General features: G+C 36.2%; 2 protein-coding genes across 2 annotated transcripts in view; one reads left to right on the top strand and one right to left on the bottom strand.

Moving 5' to 3' along the window:
* Nucleotides 1-1,792: 1,792 nt before the first annotated feature.
* LOC100367133 (lipase maturation factor 1-like) lies at nucleotides 1,793-10,673 on the bottom strand. Its single transcript, XM_002737830.4, has 11 exons — nucleotides 10,392-10,673; nucleotides 9,130-9,436; nucleotides 8,844-8,854; nucleotides 8,223-8,371; nucleotides 7,667-7,732; nucleotides 6,810-6,980; nucleotides 5,890-6,073; nucleotides 5,213-5,366; nucleotides 4,269-4,452; nucleotides 3,435-3,547; nucleotides 1,793-2,739 (listed from the first exon to the last, which is right to left on the bottom strand). The coding sequence occupies exons 1-11, from the start codon at nucleotides 10,615-10,617 to the stop codon at nucleotides 2,523-2,525; spliced, it is 1,782 nt and encodes a 593-aa protein (XP_002737876.2). The 5' UTR covers nucleotides 10,618-10,673; the 3' UTR covers nucleotides 1,793-2,522.
* A 2,569-nt stretch (nucleotides 10,674-13,242) lies between these two features.
* The window catches only part of LOC100367276 (transcription factor Sox-10-like), a 29,950-nt gene continuing 20,369 nt past the window's right edge, over nucleotides 13,243-22,823 (top strand). Inside the window, exon 1 of the mRNA XM_002737831.4 lies at nucleotides 13,243-13,349. The gene's annotated coding sequence lies outside the window, so the exon portion shown is untranslated. The remainder of the gene's footprint in view (nucleotides 13,350-22,823) is intronic.

Here is a 22,823-nt window from a genome sequence, read left to right as displayed (position 1 = left end):
AGGTTTAAAGAGAAACGCCGACAAAGTAAACCTGGCGCAACACTTTTGAAAGAAATAGATTTCGGACCAGCCCATGATCACCGAGGCGGATTTTAGAAGAGAGAGACGTCAGGCAAGTGTTTTAAATGAGTTGACTTTTTTTGCGATCCTGATTATCGTTTTATAGAGACCATGTTAAGTAAAAGGTAGCAATAATTTTGACAGTGACACGAAAACGAAGCGTCGGACAAACAGGATTACACAGCCCTTACACACTGCTAATTGTTTTCATTTTCAAAGGCTAAAAGTTTCTGAATTGTTTGGTGATTGGTGTTGAATGTCGAATTCACACCTCTGTTCTTTTTTTACCTCCATGCTTGCATCTTGATCTGCGTAATAATTTATGAAATAAGAATCCGGGCTTGGTCAATGTGTTTCCACCAAATAAAGTTTTAATATGATGTTATAATTATGACAATCATGCCATGGATCGCGCTAACTCGAATCCACTCTGAATTTATCTGTATGTGTGTCGATCTTGATTATTTCCAATTAAACGCCGCTTTTAACGCACTTGCCCTCGTCGTGACAAAACGTGTTCACCTATTTCAACAAAATGTCAATTTATTTCCACGCGGCTGTCATTTATTTAGTAACTGTGATTTGTCGGTTTTTTTTTTATTATTTTATAGTGATCATTATAGTCTAATATTTAGAATGTCAAAATATGTTCTCTTTTATTTTAATTTTGAAAGTTTTACTCAGACGGCCGATGAAATAAAACAGTGTAGTGACGTGCCTAGTAACCTGCTAAATAACGAGATAATACCGACGTCAAATTCTATTTTGTTCAGCGACAGTGTACAAATGGTGTCGGTGACGATCAAGGTGACCATCTACACCAGAACGGACATATTTCGCATCTAACTCAACCCCATGCAACAAAAATTGATACTATGTGTTCATTATGGTCCATTCTTCCTCGACGAACAAGTAAATAAGTGACAATTTAGTCAAAGACGAGAAAACTGCACAAGAAATTTGCCTTATTTACACGTATCGGCAATGCAAGCTGCCATGCGACTTCCCCTTCTGACGTCACAAGGGGAATTTCTGTTCTGTTTAAAACACATTTTTTCACTTAAAAAAAATAATTCATGCTTAGAAACATAAAAATTAATAATATTTATGTATCAATAGATAATTTTAGGCGTGAAAATAGCAGCCATTTCACAGGCACTTTAAAACAGTTATTTCATACTTTTTTTTTGCAATTCTACCACTTGGCTGGAAATGGTGATAATCAGATATTATCAATACCATCAAAATGAAATAAAGATAATTACATCATTCTCATCATCACGTTGACTTTTACAAATACAATCGTCACATACTAGACCAGGTGAACAGCGACACAATGACTGGAGAAAATAGAATACTCAATAAAAATTTAAAAAGCAGTGGTCATCGCATGTGCAACATTTGTGTTGATAAACATTGATTTTCCCACAATCCAATGCACTTATCTACAATGTATTTAAATTACGAATACAAGTTTTGACCCAAGTATGACTTGCACTAATTATCGCGGTGACCTCATTCGATACCTTCAAATCGCCAACAAAATTACCTAATTAAAGCTTATCTCAATTTAGACTTGTTGGTCTGCACAACAGTCAAAGCTGCCATATTGGTTTATAAGAGACCCATATCTCACGCATACATGACACAATGATCATCGCTCTTTTAGTCATTTAGTGGATGTCTGCAAACTATATACATATTACATACAGATATATTACACAACAGCAGATTATGTAAAAGTGACTTTATCCCAGAAATATTTAATTGATAAATAATACACCACTATATAAAAAAAATATTCACCAAAATGATATGATTGTGAGGTACGGTATCTAGTCTAGATATAAACAGCGCCCTCATGAGGCAGCAATGGAAAATGTATCTACTAGAGTATACTGCAGTAATGACGAAATGCAAGTTAACTACTGGTAACAGACTTTATAAATTGTATTTCACTTTTTTTATACGGTAATGATATTTTTTGAAAGTACAGCGTTTCAAAACTAAACGTTAAGGCCAGACTTTTTTTTTATTCCTTGTTTCTCGAGTTTTTATAAGGCAATTTTTTTGAGGGCGAAAAAAAAATAAAATTAATTCTTTTTTTCCATTAGATTTGTGTGATTCTCAAAGAATTGTAAGTGAGATCATTGATCGGAGAGAAGAAATGAAATAAAATTTTATTCCATGTATAACCTTGTTTCTCATCTGCACGAGACTTCGGTACTTTGATCATGATACTCCCACGAAAATGCAACTTGGATTTGTTATGCTAGTGGGAAAAAATGAAGATAAAAATAATTTTTTTTAGCAATTTTTTGCACTTACAAGTCGGCAGGCGCGAGAAATTATGCTGAAATAAAATTTTATTTTTATTTCATTTTCGGTTCCTGTTCATTTGGAGGGTTCGCGAAACAAGGGGTAATAAAAGTCTGGCCTAAAGAAGCCCAGAATTAACATTATCAAGTTTTCTTTTCTATTTTCTTATCTTTTAATTTCACTTTGCCGCGTAATTTAGGAACTCCGTATCCTCTTCTTTTCAAATATGGCACTATATCATTTAATGATACTGGCGGCAGGTAGTCTGCGATTTTGGTTCTGTCCCACCACTGACCACGCTTGGCCGATTCACTACCAATTTTTGTAAATGTATATCTATAATGTTCCATACGTATGTATCTGGTGACAAATTATAATATCAATCAGTCAGCTAAAATGTTGGCTGTACGTTTTCATATATAATATACTAAATATGGGTGTCTGCACTGACAAAAGAGACCAACAAATTCAGGATATTATGAGGATATTACGAGAATACCTCAAAGTATGCACAAAGATAGTACAGCTGGAGTATTGACCGACGTGCAGCGGAGGTCGGTGTGTGGCATACTGTCTGAGTGCATACTTTGGGGTATTTTTGTAATATACCTTATTATTATACATCTTTTCTTCCAAGGATACACCATGGGAATGCCAAAATCAAAAATGTTTAGAACAGAATCAGCAAACTCCTTTGTGTTGAATCCAGTCAAACTCTGGTGGCAGCCATGTTTGTTTTTATTATTAGAGGATGCTTACACAAATAATCATTCCATATTTGGAATTTGCCTTTCCTAATATGGTAGGATAAAAATACCCTGTAAAATGCCGCAAAATTACAGCTTGCTGTAACTTATGGCGTTACAGTGATAGATGTATAATAATATATTTTATTACATTCAATGAAATTTTCTCTCAAAAACAATCACTTTAGCAACAGTTAGCAAACTCACACTGATGACGGCTACTTTGAAAAACAGGTTTGCTGCTCAGCTTAGAAAAAATTGTACTGGTGATTTAAGATATCTTGAACTAGAAATAGAAGATTTTCTTACCGTGGTGGATCAGTATCTTGAAATGGATTATATGCGATAAGATCCAATGTGCTCTCATCATTTACCATAAACTTGGCAGCTAAGTGGAGCAACCAGGGATTTGATTCATAATTCTATGTAATTGAGAAACAAATATGTATTTATAAGTGTGACATATCATTATAGTTTTATAATCTATGATGAAGTATGCTGAAGATCCCACAGATCACAACAAATCGCAAGACAAACACATTTTAAATACGTTTTTTGAAGCATCCTTGCATAATAATGTATACACATATTCCATCTTCAAAAGAAAATCTGTGGTAACCTCGCTCATTCTTGTTTCCATAATTACATACAAACTACACTGCTATTGGTCAAAACAAATTTGATTAATTAACACATGTGTAGATTTCATATGCAGATATATGAATTCCATTTTTCACAAATTGTGCAAGTTCATGGAATATGATTGTGAATATCTTCATCATTTATCACTGTGCATGGATGAAAGTTGAATCATTTAAATTCATCCTAAGTGAGCAAGGCTTTGCAAAGCTGAAGATTTCTGTTACTTTAATATTGTAACAATGATGTATAATTTTACAAAAAAAACTCGCGACATAGAACAAACAATTTAAAACTTTAGATCAATGGTTTAAAACACATATTGTTGCATTATTATGCATTATTCACTGATGACATAGACAGCGCCCTCAGTGTTGAACATTGAGAGAATGCTACTGACATCAAACACAATACAATTTTCAGGTTTGATGGAAATCACTCAAAAAGCTAAAATTGTTTTCTTCTATCTATTGCCATCTATAAATACTGCTAGAATATCCTAACCTGGAATGCAGCAAACCATATGAGCCAGTCAAGTCGATAGTGATATGGTGATATTAAACATGGCCTCCTGGTAACATTACCAGGTTTACATTTGAATTCATACTCCAACCAGACAGCTTCTGGACTTCTAGGACGTTCACTTAAAGTGCCCTGTATTATCACCTCAGTTCTCTCCTTGGTGACGCTGAAATTACAAATTGACCTACTGTTTACATGGTAAAATTGCGGAGAATCATAAATATGGTGAAAGTCATCACTGACTCCCTGACGCATTTTTTTCCGAAACTCACAATAGTTTGTCTTTTGTGAAATTAAAGCAATTTATATTTTGTAGTTACTTAAAAATTGTCAGCTTAAAAACCCAACATATTCTGATATTGTTTTGTAATTAAAACAAATTGAATCAAACATCAAAAAGCAATGTAAACTAATATTAGTGATTGCATAGAATATCTATAAAAGATTTCCCTATTAATTTACTTCATCCATTGGTATATATGGCAAAGCAAATTAAATTAAATGTGTGTAGTTTCTCATACACCAGGTCACATAGTATTGTTGCCAGGAGTTGTTGATGTGACTTGTTGTGTTGTGGTGTGGTTATTTTGTTTTGTTTTCAATGAATTAGCTCTATTTCTAATGTAGCCAATGTTATGCAATTGTTTTTGTCGTTCTGAAGGCTGATTTGAAAGTTACCAATTTTACCTCTAGTGAAATTTCCTTCCCTCAAAAGTTGATGTAACACTGCTGCTGAACATGATGAACATAAAAATGGTTTGATCGAACAGTTCTGACCACATAACAGTCTACAGACGATGTCAATGACACTGCCAGTAATTCACCTGAGAATGTTGCTGTATTGGTTTATGAAACATAATGGCTGAGAGAGTAATTTCAATAGAGCAACAAGATTTGAAATGTACAAAGATGAATAAATTTCCAACCTTCCAAATGCTCCATATGTATTGACCAATCGTAGTGAATCAAATGATGTATTCATGGCTTGATACTTGGAGAGCAGATTCTGCACAACTGGTATACTCAGATAGGCTATCAGGATACCAAGCGAAATACTAACAACACGACGAACATACATTCCTGAGAAGAAAACAAATTCATTTGACATCCGATATGCTTTGTAAACGGTACTCCCAACGAATAGTTATCCCATACATAAACATTATCTTTGATATTAAACAAATGATGTTTTTGTAAGCAAAGAAAAAAAGTGGTGTTATAATTTAATTCATAATTGATAGAGTCATTTCATTCAGAGATTTTAATTACTGTACCAGCTCTATTACATTGTGTAGACATTCTGGAAGTTTGTGATATACTGTATTTGTTCTATTAGTAGCGCATGCAGGTAAATGACTGAGGGTTAATTGTACATGTAATTTGTGATTTTTGCTCACTTCACTTTCATATAATAGATCAAATAAAGAAAAAAAAATAATCCCCACATCTTTAAAGGATGGTGGTCGTGAAAACAATTCATCATGTTTGATATAGATCCCATCCAACATGTGTACAATTGTGTTAAAAATAATGGTAGAAGAATTTCAAAAGCATGGTGCTCGACAACCCCTGACCTCCAACGACAAGTGTCACATGAATTTACCCCATGTAGTTCTTGGTCCAGTACCCGTTCTTGCTTCCCGCTGTATCATACACACTTTGTGTTTGGCCCATCCTTCTGAATTGGAGAATAAGAAAGCATAGAACTTATCATCCATACAGCACAGAGATGGTAAAATAGTCAGCCAGTTCAGAAAACTCAGATTACCACTGATGATAAGAACCACCTGTTGTAAACAGATTTGATTTTGTGAGGGAAAATTTTCAATAATTCATATACTGTAAAGGGGTCAATTATTCACTGGGTTTTAATTTTGTTTATTTTGCTGACTGGAAAATGCGTTAAATTAAAACCCAGTGAATATGTAAAATTTAGCATAGAACACATTATCTAAATGATAAAACCGTGAATTTAAAACCTACTGAATATGTCAGAAATGATAAATCAGCGAAATTTAAACCCAGTGAAAATTAGTCACTTTACAGTAACGTCAGTTTAAAATCATGTAATTTTGCAGTGATAAAAATGTCTCCTGGGAACTCTAGCACAGAGTCAGCACAAAATCATCATATGGCGAAAATTCCTAATACATGTAGCAAAAATTAAGTGGTTTACAGTATTGCAGATCAGTAGATCAGCATTGCTAGAATTATTGTTAATATCAATGAATGTTTTTTTAATCTATTCTATAGTTAAAATCAACCACTCCCAAAGTTTGCATTCCCACTTTCTTTAATCTATATAAAACCTTTCCCTGAGCTCTGTAAGCATTACAAGTTCAGGAGAAATCTTATTCATCAGTCTCAAAAATGAATTAAAAAGATTCACTAAAATACATGCAAGTAATTAAAATAATTATGTTTGATTTAGTGATTAAACACCAAGACCTTCAGGCAGTCTAGGTTCAGTTTTCCAATGTTTCACAATTTGTCGCCAGACCAATTAATTTCATCATTTCTTACCTGGAACAACACCTGGAAAAGGCCTCCAAGAATGATGGCTGGTCGCCATGGTATCCAAATCAAGAATGGTGCCACCAGCTCAATGAAATGGTTGACGAGAGTTTCAAATTTATGAAAGATTTCAGGTTCTTGGTGCATGTAATAACTGATGGGATTTGGCACAGGTTGAGTCTGTAAAAAAACACAAAATCTTGTCAATTACTCAAATTGTACACCAACTGAAAACCCACTATTGACAATCATGATACCTATAGGCTGTGACTATTTTAAAGTCCAAAGAAAATATGGGCATCCAAACTAGTTTTTGAATTATGAGAGTCAATTTCATGTATTATATTCAGAATCCAGGGATTAATGATAGTTTTCATAGCATCCTTGGCATTATTTAAGCTGGTACAAATTTTGGGGGTGAAATTACAAGAATACCATACAAAAAAAATAACAAATCTAGTCTGTAAAGGCTTTCAAAAAAATCAGAATTTGTAGTGATTTAAAAATGTCCGTCATTCTCTAATTAGCCATGTTGATCCTTTTTACTTGTTTTGGGTTACCTAGTTAATGGTATTACAAATTATATAATTCTAATTCTGCAGAAGAGTACAATTACCATATTTGTTTTATTAGTAGCAAGTTTTATGAAAAAATGAAAAATTTCCCAAATTTAAGCAGCCATTTGTGTGTTGTGGATAACAATAACTTCTATTGAAACAGTGGAATACAATTGCAGTATTTGACCTATAATTGACCTTTCATCATTTGATATGAAAAAGTACAAAACTGGTGCTTTGGTTTTTACTACATGTGTGACCACCAGAATCATGTTTGTTTTTTTTAAAAGAAAGTAATGACATACATACCTCATAATGATAGTTCATACAAGTTAAGTCTCTCCAGCATTGGTCACCTCGGATTTTAATCAAACCCTGAAAAACATAATAATAAATATCATGACACAAAATAATTAATTTTATTTAAACTATTTAATTATAATTTCTAGACATTAGGTAATTAAAGAGAAGGTGAGCACTCTGATTCTTCATATCAGTATGTACAGGTAAATACACTAATAAATGTAAGATTATACTTTCCAGAGTTATCGTATTTTACTCCTATTATGACATTAATTTAATTAATTATCATAAATAATGTCATAATCAACATTCATGTCATTATAGGCATATTTGGGGGGGCTGGTACATGTATAAAGTGGTACTTGAATTTTGATTAATGTAATTTTTATTGCAGCAAAATAAAATTGTTCTAAGAGAATGAGATCATAGTAACAATTGTTGCTAAGGCCAATAACTGAATGTTCTTGTCATGGATCAGATGAATTATTGTGGGTTCTCGCATAAGAATAAGGCCATGGAATAAATGAACAGCACAGCAAACCTTGTGTGGTTCATTACTTACAGCACCTAGCATGATTCTAAATATGAGCCATCGATAGCCTAGTATAGTAACCAGTGGTGTGGGTGTCTTCCGTGGTATCTGTCTCCATGTTAACAACGGACACATGAATATTGCTAAGAACCCAGTCTCCAAAAGCTGAGATTCCCATCCTGTGAAATGTAAAAATTCACCCACCTTGTCATGCTCAAGTGGTATACTAAGTATCTGCATAGTTGGGTTATACAAATTAATGAAAAAAATATATATGATGTTCATATCGAACATAACTGAAATCAGCATAGAATGAGATTCAAATATTAAATTTCAAGGCTCAATATACATACATACTATATTATGTATCTGTACAAAATTGGCCAAAATGAGTCTGAGAAATAGGTATAGACTCAAATATTGTACAAAATGGCTGCCAGTCTGCCATTTCAAATCATATCGGTATATTGAAAACAAATCTTTATATATTGAAATGTGCCTGCCAAAGAAAGAGTATGAATTTAGAACCAAAATGCCCGACATCTGGCTAAAAATAATCTGATGAAACATGAAATAAAATTGACCAGAGAATGTTCAATATATTATGTCAAACAGACTCGCATCATTATCAGAATATCATTAACTACTTACCAAATGAATACCTGAATAAAAAAATGGAAAAGAAGTAAATTTGTTTCATCATTAAAATACATTGTATTCTGATCATAGTGAAAAAGCTGGCAGTGAGGTAAGTAAGTTACTCATAAAAAAATTGTGATTTACTATTGGAACATTCTTTTGTATCTTGCAACACTGATTACTGATTGGATGCGGCTCAGATCATTTCAAAATTTAATTTTTGACATCAAATTTATAAAATAAGAAAAATATTTGGTGTATTTTTGGTGTCTACGTCTGTACCATTTGATGTACTCACCATCTCTGCCCAACGTTGACAATCGAATGATACAGTATCCACAGCAATGTCATAACAACCATATTGCTACATCCGCAAACAGTCACCAAGATAGCTAACACCAATCCAATTGTTGCTATAGCATCAAGATAAAAGTCTACATCATTGATGTCACAAAACCACAGTATGGTTGGTACAGCATTAAGACACTGATGAATATCATGTTGGAAATGTTCTTTGATTTGGAGCATGAACACGTTTACTGGAAGTAAACCATTTTTTCCGAGTAAAGCCCGGTTTTGATGCAATGCTACCAAGAATGCTACAGCTGAAAAAAAATTATTTAACAGATGAATGAGTAAATCTCAGAGAACATATTAAACAGTTCAAAATTGCATTCTTTAAAACAAAATGATCACCAGTTGGCCATTTCGAGACAATTTGACAAAGTGACATGCATTAAGATGCCATAAAATTCAATGTACATACCAAGTTTGAACAAAATCTGTCTATGCATGACTGAGATACAGACGAGGTATTTCAGAAATGATTGATTTTGATGAACTTTTAACATAAAAACAATTGCATATTGGCCATCAGATATAACAGTTATTATTTAGTAACCAAATGACTAAATATGATAACTATATTTTCTGTACATTTTCGATGTATTACATTTTTTCACTATGAATGTGGTAATACATGTTTTATTGATTATTACAAACCGCCTATTTCATGTCAGAAGGTCGTAGCATCAGTCTCGCTATCTACGAGATGAGACTTGAATGGAATCTTGGCATGATGTCACCATACAGTACTATGCGCATTGCAAACCCTAAGAAATGTGCCTCTGGTTTAACTGACTTTGATTAATACATAGACCTTAGAAAGGGATATGATTAGTAGCATATCAGAAAAAATGAAAGAAGCAAAATGTACTTTTAATTGCTTATGGACTTGTAAAATTATGAAATTCGCTATGATAAATGTTGATCTATGTATAGTATTGGTGTATGCCGGAGAGTAAGTAAGACATGTGTACTACTTTGAATAGCACCGTATACAACGCGTGTAAAATTCGAACTCGCGCTGCGCAATGACCACCGCCCTTTAAGTTGGAATTTGGGAGAAGCTTAGGTAACATTCTCCGCACATGGCGTTAAAATAAGGATGAAATCGGTACAGCATGTTCAAACAGACCGAAGCCAGCTGGCCGACTCGGAGGCAGGGTTGGGACACTAGTACGTGCATAGTCGGTAGTACATGTACCATGGAGTACTCACAATAAATAATGGCGAGGGACCTCAAAAACACGATCCGCGTCAGCCAATATGTTCCGGGTTCAAGCTCCATAAGACCGTTGTTTTTAGTTTTTATTTCTTTCTCGTCATGACTGTCTGCGACCTTCGCTTTGCCCATCGGGTTGTTTTCATCCGAATCGTCGCCCTCTTCATTGGTCCTCGTTCTCCGTCGCCGAAGCTGACTGCTGTCATCGGATTTGTCGGCCATGTTAGCGACAGCTGGTGTTTAGATCCCCCTAGCTTACGTGAAAACGGTAAGCTATCACGTGTACTACTTTCATTGGTTATATCCCGTAAAGCCTGCCCTCAAATATCATAGATAAAGTAAGGTCTACGCGTTTGTTTTCACACACTTGCTGAATTCGGACAAATATAAATAATTTCTGCTTTAAAATAAATGCATAGCACCATATGATCACAGAGAGCCGAGTAAACATAAGTGGTTGCATTGGAATGGGCGTATAATTTACTGCGGGCTTTTCATTGCGCGAACTGCGTTTGTTTTCTAATATTGTCGTGAATAAGTTTACGATTTGAATAAGTTAATGTATAATACAGTTAAATTGAAGCGGTGGTCACAAATCTATAATTTCCGAAAAACCAAGCAACGAATTTGTGAGCACGATTTTACTCAATCTGTCTCAGTGACCGAGCGCCAGTGGTTCCCCGGACACTTGGGTTACAGTTGTTTTAAGCCGTTTCTTACTTTTCTACCTTCATGATGTAACTAATAAAAACGCGTGGTATATCACGTGTCAATGGAGACCCTAGAAACAGTCGGGGATTAAACTACTCTCACCGGGACGAAATAACATTAGGGTAAAACACTGAGGAAATCATTGGGGTGAACAACTGACGCTGTGACGAAGAGCATTGAAACGAAACACTGGAAACAATCGGGGCGAAACGGATGTTACGAGTATTACTCAGTATAATAATGGAACTAAAGTGAAACTACGCTGCGACGAAATAGCGTTATGGCGAAACTAATGTCACTACAAAGAAGAGGCATTGGAACGACCCCCTAACCCTCTCTCAATAAGACGAATTCACCCATCAATGACGAGACATTCATGCACCGTCGGGATGCTGATTTATGTTTTGTTTTTGTATACTATTCCCCGGGATACTATATAAACTGAACTGTTGTTTGTATCTCAGACTACTAATACATTGTATTAGTTGTTTGTGTTTGTATTAAGTACATTACTCGTTTGTCTTATGTATTAACGAGATCTGTATGTAAAGTTTGTACTAATATTTGTTATGCTCTATTTAAAAGTCTGACTTATAACACTTATTGTGTAATTTGCATCAGGACTACCTATTGGTTGTACTGCCGTAGTAAGGAGGGTAAGCCAGTGCGCCCTCTCATGGTATGGATATGAGTAAGTAAGTAAGTAATACTGAAAAAATGCCAGTAGTACACGATTACTAACCGCGGTATGACCGAGATTTCAAAACTTTGATTATGCTAGGAATAAGTCAATCACAGACGTAGTTGATATATTCGTTTTATCACAATTTAAAGGGTGTTCGAATTTCATGTAAATAAACAATGTATTTTACACGCGTTGTATACGTCGCTATGAGTCCCATATCGAACAGGACGCGGCACGACGACTACCGCACTTTAACATAAAGTGAAATATAGTAATTCAGTATTTTTCTAAAGTACTATTTTATTATGGAAATATATAGAAAACGGGGCTTTGTGTAGGCGTGAAGTGTCCTCTTATCCGGAAAATTATATACCGCCCTCATGTGACACCTATCCACAAGCGTTACCTTTTGACCATCCTATTTTTCCATCCCCGGTTTTCATCTCAACCATAGACACTCAAAGGCTCTACTAGTATGTCCCAACCAACAGAATCTGGTCGGGTTAAATTTCTTATCACTTTCAACAAACCCGTTTTTGTTATTCAGATCAGATCACAAACTTTTCTAAGGTCTATGTTCTGATGTGGGTTTTTTTTCGGCGATTATTTCCATGGTAACACGTGCTCTTGTCGGTATTTGTTTATTCAGAATATTTGTCTGTGGGTTTTATTTTGAATACAGTTCAGTACTTTGAAACCGATACGTGGAATGCGAGGGCTGAATTGTGTGTGCGAATTTAATTTAGTTTTAAGTTCTACGTGAGAATGTCGCAAAACCGCCCGTTCGCTCACCCCTTCTTGTCACCTGACACCTTATGAAACTCCCACTACTTGGACATTTCTAACCAGACCAGAAATATTACTGTCCATAAGAAAACTTACAAGCCACCGGCATGTCGGTGCACTTTCATCCCCGGGTTAAGGTCTAACGTTGCAATTACAACGACTTTCTCCACTATTGAGTAACCGTTGTAATTTGTGTATACGCAAACGGGCATGACATTGGGTGACCCCTGGCGCTATTTGAAACCTAGTTGGTCAATTAATTGTATTGTCTCCAGCAATGTGTTGAAATTCTGCCGATGGTTTGTAAAGAATTTAGCTGTCGAGCCAAGGGGAGAACAAAAAAGTCAATTCGTTTGCACATAGGCATTGTACAGGTGTGAAAACTACCATATTACCAAGGACCTATGTGAAGCCACGGTTTGACACCCGTAAAGAAAACCGACACTTCAGACTTGCTGACAGATTCCATAGAGCATTGGCAATACACAACACGAAACAAATAAAAGAAATAAATAGACGAAAAGTGTCGTTTTTCTTTATTTCATCTACAGAGGTGTGAAAAAAGGTGCACCTGCGGTGAACGAGACCGCGTCTCATTTTACCCCTCCTACAGGAATGCGCTTGCATTTGCGGTGAAAACCCGACACGTACTTCCGAGTCGTAATCGGCGAAGTCACCAGGCTTGGCTACCCATGTACAGTGGGCATTCGATGATGACCGACCTCCCTGTCAGTTTGTGTGATATAACAGTCCGAACAGTACGACGAGAAAGGTAATTACCGCCACCCCGTACACTTTTAAACACGAATATCAAATCTTTCCTTGACAGTACTGGAACAGGATAGTTTCCCAGCTATTAAATGTCAAGGTGACCGCCAATTATAATTATTTCTGACGTAACTATTCCCTCTCATGTTCCGACCTGACCTGGTTCAGATTTCCAAATCCCATCCCATTGCAACTTGTAATACCTTTTCTCAATGAGAGTTTCAGACGGTTTATTTCAACATTTTACCTGTTTATCCTGACGTCATCGTGTCCCAGGATGACCCCAACTGATCCATCAAGCATTTCTTTACATTCGGGTGCTGATTTTTGAGGGCGATTCCCCATGGGTTGATTTAGCGGATTTAGTAACGTTACTATTAATAGACGATTAGATCATACCGGTTGAAAATTCTCTTTTATTGTGTGGGTTTTTGCTGTTTATTGTTTAGCCTCTCTGGCGACTATCGAACTGCTTCGGGGAGTCTTTGATGATAAAACGTTCAACAAATAGGGCATATATGCTGCAACACGTTGTCCTATTTCATTGAAATTCAAACTACATGTGAACGTGCAGTCCGCCACGCAGTCTAGATACATGATAAAGGATTACTAGTTGGTTTATAAAATCAGGCTAATCCGAACCTGTTTTACAAGGACACAGGAAACTATGTCCACCTGTGTGTCAGTTGACGCAGTACGAAATAAAGTTACCAACATAAAGTATTGGTCAAAGAACTTCGACGGAGGACGAGCCCATTACCTTTGGGGGTTCAGTTTAAGTGTCCTCACACCCATCCGAATTATTGTCGATTCGGGGAACGCATAATCTTTCTTTTTTGGATCATGGCCCTCACCTTTCCGTACTATGCCCCGTACATATTTCTCTCTGGTTTAGGTGGTCTTCACCCTGTCCGTACTATTGATGGAACACGTAGTTGCCCCTGGCTTAGAGGTTCCCAGTCTCACCTGATTGGGTCCACATATAACCGCAATCACTTTCTTTAAGTGTTTTACCTACGGTAGCAACATCAAACATGTCAAGCATACTGCTATACTGCGCGTGAATAATTTTAAAAACTTCTAGATGGGTCCCAGAGTACGCCGTTCCGATTTTCACTGCGACGCATTTTCGTTATGACGTGTGTTCCCACAATAGGCCGGCGAGGACTATATTCTGTGTTTTAAACTTCGGTATAACGCTCGTATAATACGTTGTAGAATTGGAGGACTGTCACTGACTAATAACAACCAAAATAACACCTCAAATCTGGCGAAATAACAACTACTGAACAAACAATACTATTCTGATAAATGGAACCTTGACAACAATCATAAAAGAGTTAATCAACAGAAAACGGATCAAAACTATATATGAGCACAATTTATTGCTGTTGTAATTTAGCCATTGACATATACAACCTAAAAGTAGAATACATTTAACTATACAAAGAACTGTAATTGTCAATTATGTCACACATTTTCAAAGATTTCTTTTTTTTTACCAATATTTCCTTCTTTTTTTTTTGGAGTATTACATTGTATTATTAATATTATTATTATTGTTGTTGTTGACGTTGTTATTATTATTGTTAAAGATGCCGGCGTCAGAAATGGGAAATCAAATTATGTGAAATCCGTGTAAAGTGAAATTTGGGCACCAAATATCCCCAAATGACCCTATAGACAAGAACATGTTCATTGCATTTAAGTCTGTTATTGAAAGTCTTGGCATGACATTTGACAGCCACTGTCACGTGTAACATGCTAATGTGCCGATAATCTTAATCGATCGTCGCGAAGTTAATGTGACACTTTATTATTTGTAACAAAGAGCTATGTCATATAATATCAATTGTTTTGAACTTCAAGTAGAATGTTTAAACACTCGTTAACGTTCGCCGTAAACACACTTGAAGTATCAAGATGCGAGGGACGACCAAGTCGGCGTGCTTGTGTGATACATCCTATTTTCGAGTGAGAGAGAAAGACGAGTCAGAAGAGTCAGATACATTGCATTTTATTGAGCCGAGCCCCGTTTGACTCGTCATAAGGATGGAGTAAGTGTATTCTCCACCTTCGGTTGGGGGAACAAAATACGCCTTTTCGCTCCATTCATATATATGGTCCCACCCTTAGTGCGAATGAACACGTTGACTACTGGCTAGTGGATTTTATCCATCACCACTTCATTATCGGTCGGCATGTCCAATCCTTGTTTTTTGACACCGCCCTCGCGGAGAAATGTACCGACAAAATGATCATATTTCTGGGTTCTGGATTTCGGCGGATTCTTTTTTCAGAATACAGCCAGGGATGTGTTGCCACAGTGATAAGCTGCGTGAGTAAGTGCATTTATCAAAACGTGCACAGAAATACAACTACGTTGCAATTAAATAAACTCCAGAAAAAAATATTTATAGCAATATTCATAGGCAGCATGACTTTGTCATAAGGTGCGTAGTCGTGGAGCTCTCTAAAACCCAACTCGTGTCACCGTGAATATAGTTTACTCAACAGGGCGTGGAGAAGAAGACAGTGGAAATAGAGCGTACCATGGACGTACCAGCATTGAATCCACTCTCTATCACATGACAGGTCAAGGATTCATAAAGGTAGACTTTGATGAAAAAAACGGACTTCCACATGAGTTCATATCAATTACATTTATTCAACAAATTGTGTTTGTGTTGTTTATGAATCGATGACGGGGAAACGTTTCGCACGCTCCACTTTAGTTTTCAAAGATAGGTATTATCCAATTGTGAGGGAAACAATGACATGAGTTGATTACGTTATTAGGGCAGTGATAGTTAGCGTTTTGGCTGAATCTTAATTTATATTTATTTAAATGTGAAAATATTCATTTGTAAACTATTTACTATGCTACACCGAAAACGGGCATTACTTTGGTTTAATGAAAAGTTTTACAATATATGTCAACTTTTCTTCTTCACACATGTAGCAGTTACAAGGAATGTTCAAACAATGCTGGAAAAGTTAAATTTTATCTTTGATTGGTCATAACTACGCATTGTTACCACGGCGACAACGAATAATATTAATTCTATTCTATTCAAATTCTTGATTCATTTGCGGCGGGGATTGACGCAAACACTCACACTTTTCCATAACATTATGACAACAAGCGGCCGCCCCGCTGACGACACCGTCACAATAGAGACAACGACACTACAACAACATGTATTGTCCTGATAGTTTGGTAAATATAAATTCCCAAAAGATGGGTTCAATTGTTTTGCGTCAAGGCTGAGTCTTTTAATAAAAGATGTACTGCTAACGACAGTTATTATTCGTGAACGTTTGGGAACAGCTTGTTATGACCCAAGACTGTCAGCATTCATTTCCTACTTTTTAGAGACTAACAGAGAGATTGACAAAACGCACGTACGGGGGGGGGGGGACGTGAATTGGTAGTTCGCCTGTTATATCTATCAACTATGGAGATGACGATGGTTTCGGATTTGTTTTGAATGCTGGTTTGTTTTCTTACGGCCAGACGCAAATTACGAGGACAGTGTTATCGGCAAGGACAGAAAACACCTCGCACGTTCCATAATGATATCAACATCTTATATTGACTCAGGTTACTGGCGCGTTTCATTACGAAATCAGTTTCATTTAGACATGGCGTCCACTGGGAATCGTAAAACACGTTAAGACATATTTTGAAGCGTTCCATTTTAGGATTGTATGTGTGCCACTCGACGCCAATGTATATTTTATCTTTTTTCTTTGGCTGTAAATGTTTCTCGACGAAAAAGGTGAAATGATTATTTCTAAATATCGCCTTTATTGAGCGGACATATTTTAAGATGATATAAACATTATACTTCATTATCTTTCTATTTGCGACACTCATTCATTCTTTATTTATAAAATATACTTTAAATGTCCTAAATTCTAGAAATCATTATCATGAATTTACTTTCACTAAGTGCAATCAGATTGTTGTTCATTTCAGTTAATGAATAAAGAAAACAAAAGACATGCACAACATGTAGACGAGAGAGGAAACTGAATTTCCGAAATTATGAACATTTATACAAGCTAATAACTTCGTGAGACCTTTTGCGTATAAAAAGTTGTTAAATCCCAGCTTTCCCCCAGTGAAATATTAAATATTTCATTTGAAATAGATACTTCTGGTTACAGCACGTTTTGTTCTGAGCTGGGAACAGAAAAGCGTAGAAAAGGTCCAGTTAAAATGTCATCATTCATTCTGCCGCTTTTGTGTGATGTTTGTGATAGTGTTTCCCCGGGTTAGTTACATGTATTATGTTGAAATATATTTAACGTGGTTTTTAAAAAGTGATCGTTATCAACAATTCGCCACAGTCTTCGATCAGCAGCGTGTTCGGTAATGGTCCCATCCGACGTATACAACGCATATAAAATACATGAGATTCGAACGGGCGCTTCACGGAGACTGGTGCTGTCAAAATAGCGCCATATATCAGAGTAACATTTAACTTCTAAGGGACGGACCATTGTCGGTTTATAGGGCATTGGTTAGAATTATCAGACACGTAATCTTGTCCATTTCGGGTTAGAGGCCATTTAATTTTCGCTCTCCCAGACATATGAAGATCGTAACTAATACGGTAAATGACACCTGAATAATGGTTTTCAGATAACAAATTACTGGACGACGTAATACAAATTAATGGGCCGTGCCGAATGAGCTCTTCTATAATGCTTTACTCGTTATCTTTGTTCATCGTACTTTTAACAATGCGTTATGAGTTGGCGGGCCATGGAAGCGTTCTAATGAGTGTTATGGGTAGACAGGTGCGGAACCCGCTTATGTGCATCTTCCTTTGACCTTTCACGGGTCATAAAATGTTGTGCATCTTAACCCCGCATTTTAATCACAAACACGTAAGAATAGTTTTATGCTGCTCTGTCCGACTTTCTGTCTGCTTGAGAAAAAAACCTGATTTATGGATGATAAAAAAACTGAGATAAAACTAATGCAAACAATATCTTATGAAAATGTATATATGCTGAGACATGCGAGTGCAGATAAACGCCCAATGTTGCAGTTTAAGTCAGGTGTGGTTTTGCATACTTTGTTTTCGCGTTTAATTTCTTTCGTGGTCCTGGTAACCGGCCACGGTGATGATGATGCGGTGGTGATGGTAAGATAATCTCTAATGAATGCGTATCTCAGGTTTAAACCGAATTTTATGATTTGTTGGACAACAACGCCTGTGATTTAGTGTGTTTTACAGCGTATGTTTCATGGTGGTGAAGCAATAACAACTTTTATTATGCACGACCCAGCAGACCTAACGCATTTTTTAATCATCAGGTATCAACGACAACAACATGGGAATTCACATATCGAGCATTACTTCAAATCTCGCCCGCCGTTCACGTGACGTGATATTTGGAAACGTGAATATAAATAAAGGTTTTCATCCCAGACGAAAACTAATTCTGAGTTTTTTCTTAGGCCATGGGTTCTATTGTGTTAACATTGTGTTGCGTTATGTGATTTTTGCAAATAACATGTGTTCGTCCCTTTTCTTATGAACCGTTGTGTTTGATTTAATGTTGTAGTTGAGATAGTTTTCGACGATGTTTTGCAGATAACGACTAGGAAATAATCCGTTATAATAAGGGATAGCAGATAACAAATTATAAATTATTAAATTCAGGAAATTCTCCTGAAGCTTTATTTCTTTATTCGTTGATAGGTATAGATTGTACTAATCCACACACTGGCAGATGTGTTTGCATTCAATGATTTTACTCGGATCGGCGGGGCGTGTCAAAGTTTATACAGCAAGTTCATACGTCATTGTCTCGTTGCATTATGTGACATGCGCGTCTGAATAACGGCAAATTGGGGATGTACTTAGTCAGTAAATCCGCCACTCGATGAAAGTTCCAAATAATAATAATAATATATTTATTTAAATAATTGTAGACGACTTAAATTACCAATAGCTCCCGAAAAATAATGAGTATATTAGAGTATATTTGGCTTCAAGGTTAGAGCATGAAACTATATTAACACTTCTGAATCGGGCTCATTTATTTGTTCTCCATTTTGTACCCACCGCCATCAACGCACAACGTCACTCTTCACACGTGGTCGTCCAAACGCATTGTGGGTAAAGGGATGACCTTTTAGTGACCACAATGACCTAATGTAAGGGACATAAATATTTGAATCTCGTGATATGTATAACATGAAACAAATAACGATTCGATCGATCGATCTGTGTAATCAATGCCCGGCTCACTGTCCAGAAAATGTGAAACAGAGTACTTTATATTGATTGTAATATTTATACTCGGGGATTTCCATCCAACTACCTACATTTTTACGTCTGTTACACCTGCTGTTAGTGAGTCAACATAAATAATTTCTTTGAATTTATTGATTTTCTATTAAATCTAATCCGTGGGCAAGTGGCGACCATCGACCGTGGATATTGTGTGGATATTAAGTAGAACCTTCAGTACTTTGTAATATTTGTGTTCGTTTTACTGGATTGTAATTTATTTTAAATGAAACACATTGCTTTGCAAATTAACATTCACTTTCAAGTTACATTACGAGTACACATCGATCAGTAATTGAGGGCGCATGTGCATTGAATTACTGGTACGAACCAGGGCGCATGCGCATGAGTCGTGATTTCATCAAACTGATACTGTTTAGTGCGCGTGTGCCACCTAAACCTTGTCAAACAACAGTGCCTGGATCATTTCTTCGGGTAACTTACGAACATTATGCCTGGACTGTAACAATCTTGACAAAAATACATTTACTTCATGGACATGAATTATTTATTTTACAAACGCAATAATTGACAACAACAAAACACAATCGGCGGCTGTGTGCGATTTTCGATCGGATAATATTTACAATGTAGAAATGTACACATGCAATTAATTAAATATAATGTATTAATATGAATGAATTAATAAGATGAATTCAACTTACATGCATTGTTCTTCATTTTATGTTTTATTTTAATTTTACGATCGAGTCGTTTATCCGAACGACTCGATCAATTAACAAATACGCCACTGCCACTGTGTTCGGATAATCGAGGTTTGACTTTAAAACACAAATGATAAAAACACTTATAGTGAAAATATTCCACACTTTGCCAATAAACGAAATAGCATGCCCAATATCGTTTCTTGTATATACTATACCAAAGTCTCCATCGAAACTTATTTATGTAAACATTGTTTAAGTGTTGTATGTAGGTACTTAAACAGTCCTTATAATGAAAGTAATCAGATTGTTTTTCCCAAAACATCAGCAGCTATCCGAAATAATTGTTTTCTCGCTGATTAGTCGTCATAAAAAACGTGGAGTAGCGCTAATTGGGAGATCTTTGTTGGTTTATTTACGATAATACGTTACATATGTGTTTTTTTTACAAGAGTGAGAGAACAACAAAGTGCAAATATGTATATATGTAAATACAAATATAATGCATAATGACTGGGAAATAAGCGAATGTTAGCTGAAGTCGAGTCTGCTACGGGTAACCCAACAAATACACAAATACATGATACAAATCATCACCAGCAACGTATTGGATTGGTGATTAACTTTAAAATTGTCACACATCAAAGCATTTTCTTTTTTCCAAACTACAGTGAACGTTCCAGCAAATGTCAAACACTGTAAAATACTTTTAGTTAGAATTAATTTTCGCTGAAATTCATTTTGGCTGTCTATTTGTTGGCTGTTTATTTCACTGATTTTTTATTAGGCGAGTGTAAAATATAGAAAAAGGGTATTTTCTCTGGATTTTATTTTTCACTGATTCATGCTTTCCTCAAAAAGTGAAAATAAAGTAGATTGCAGTATGAATTATGATGGTTATCTTTAAAAATTGAAAACAAATTACCCGCATGTACACAAGACAGGTGTAATACAATCTTATGATGTAGAAGTCAATGAACTACTTAGCCAAGTATGACGTAACTCTATTGGAACTCGCAATGGACCACGGTATGAGTCATACCTCCATTGCGGTTTTCGTCACGCTACAAATACAACACTCAATACCGGTTTACTCAACACCTTTACTTTGTCCGGATACATTTCACTCTTTTTTCCTCAACAAAAGGAAAACATGGGTTATAATTGTGTGTTTTCACAATCCCTGGATTCGCGCCAGAGCCGGTAAAGCGGTGCAATGACATCTGGAAAACAGCCCCTGGGAGGGAGTTTCTTTATCCCCGTGTCAGTGACACCTGTTCATTTTCTACTAGAGAGTACATCCATTTCTGAATACACTATTGCATTCCTATCGGGTGACCACATTTCGGGTTTATTTCTGATCTGTTTCTGACACTGGCTTATCCAGCACTATTTCCATGTTCTGAATGTACTCTGCGCACTGTGCTTGGGACACTGAACTCTCATCATAATCCAATATTCGCCGTTCCTAGCGGAAACTCAAGTTCAAGGATTATATACTTAATTTTACTTTCGTTTGGGGATTTTGAGTTGTATGTGTTGTTCGCGTTAAAGTAAGGGCTACATAACGTGTGGTTACATTATGTGTGGCTACATAAAGTGTAGGGAAGGGCTACTCGGAATGCTAGAATGGGGCCATATTTAAGGGCCAGTATCGTTACCTTAAAAAAAAACAAATACAGACAAAATTGGTTAAATTTCACCAATACTCTTCATCTCAGGCTAATACTATATTGACACCCTGACAACGAACGAACACAACTTAAGATGCACATGTACTATCTATTGTTCATGACCTCCTCCCTTACCAACACGCCCTATGGTACACACACTAAACACGCCCGATCACTATTGTTAATACTGTTAGTCTAATACATTTTCCCGGGACGAGGGTGCACATGGGAACCAAAACCAAAGATTGCATTTGACGGACTCACAATACTTGTCATGTAGAAGAGAAAGAGTGCAGAAATAGACAAAAACGAATAATTCTTCAAATGTGTGAGTGCCATGGTCAATGCCCCCAGAGTCACTGACGTCTATTATCAAATTCCCCATGATGCATCTGAAAGCGCCCCACCTTCCCCGCATAAGCCCGTGTCGTAATTTGCAAATAAACAACGAGAAGAACATCCGGAGAGACAGTACCCGTAATGTGTAGAATACAAACACTATTAAGTGGTAAATAACCATATTATTGACAAAGATAATTATGGACGAGTTACTTTGAGGGCGTCGTCCTCCGCTTATGGTCCGGTAAAAATACAACACCAGTGGCCAGTACCGACAAAACAATTCGAATAAACGCGAAATTGCTACACGTACAGTTTCACCCAACATGTCCAGAAATCTCCAAAATATGCTCAAACAACGTGACACAGTAAAACATATGTGATTGTAATTTTTTGAACTGAGTTCAGTCTCTCAATGGAGCTAAAAGACTGTGTGGACTGAACAGGTACGAAGGATTGATTTACAAGTGCGCCCAATCATGGCAGA

Source organism: Saccoglossus kowalevskii, chromosome 8, assembly GCF_978046115.1.
Source record: "Saccoglossus kowalevskii chromosome 8, keSacKowa6.1, whole genome shotgun sequence".
Classification (NCBI taxonomy): domain Eukaryota; kingdom Metazoa; phylum Hemichordata; class Enteropneusta; family Harrimaniidae; genus Saccoglossus; species Saccoglossus kowalevskii.
This window is presented reverse-complemented; position numbering and strand designations above follow the sequence as displayed.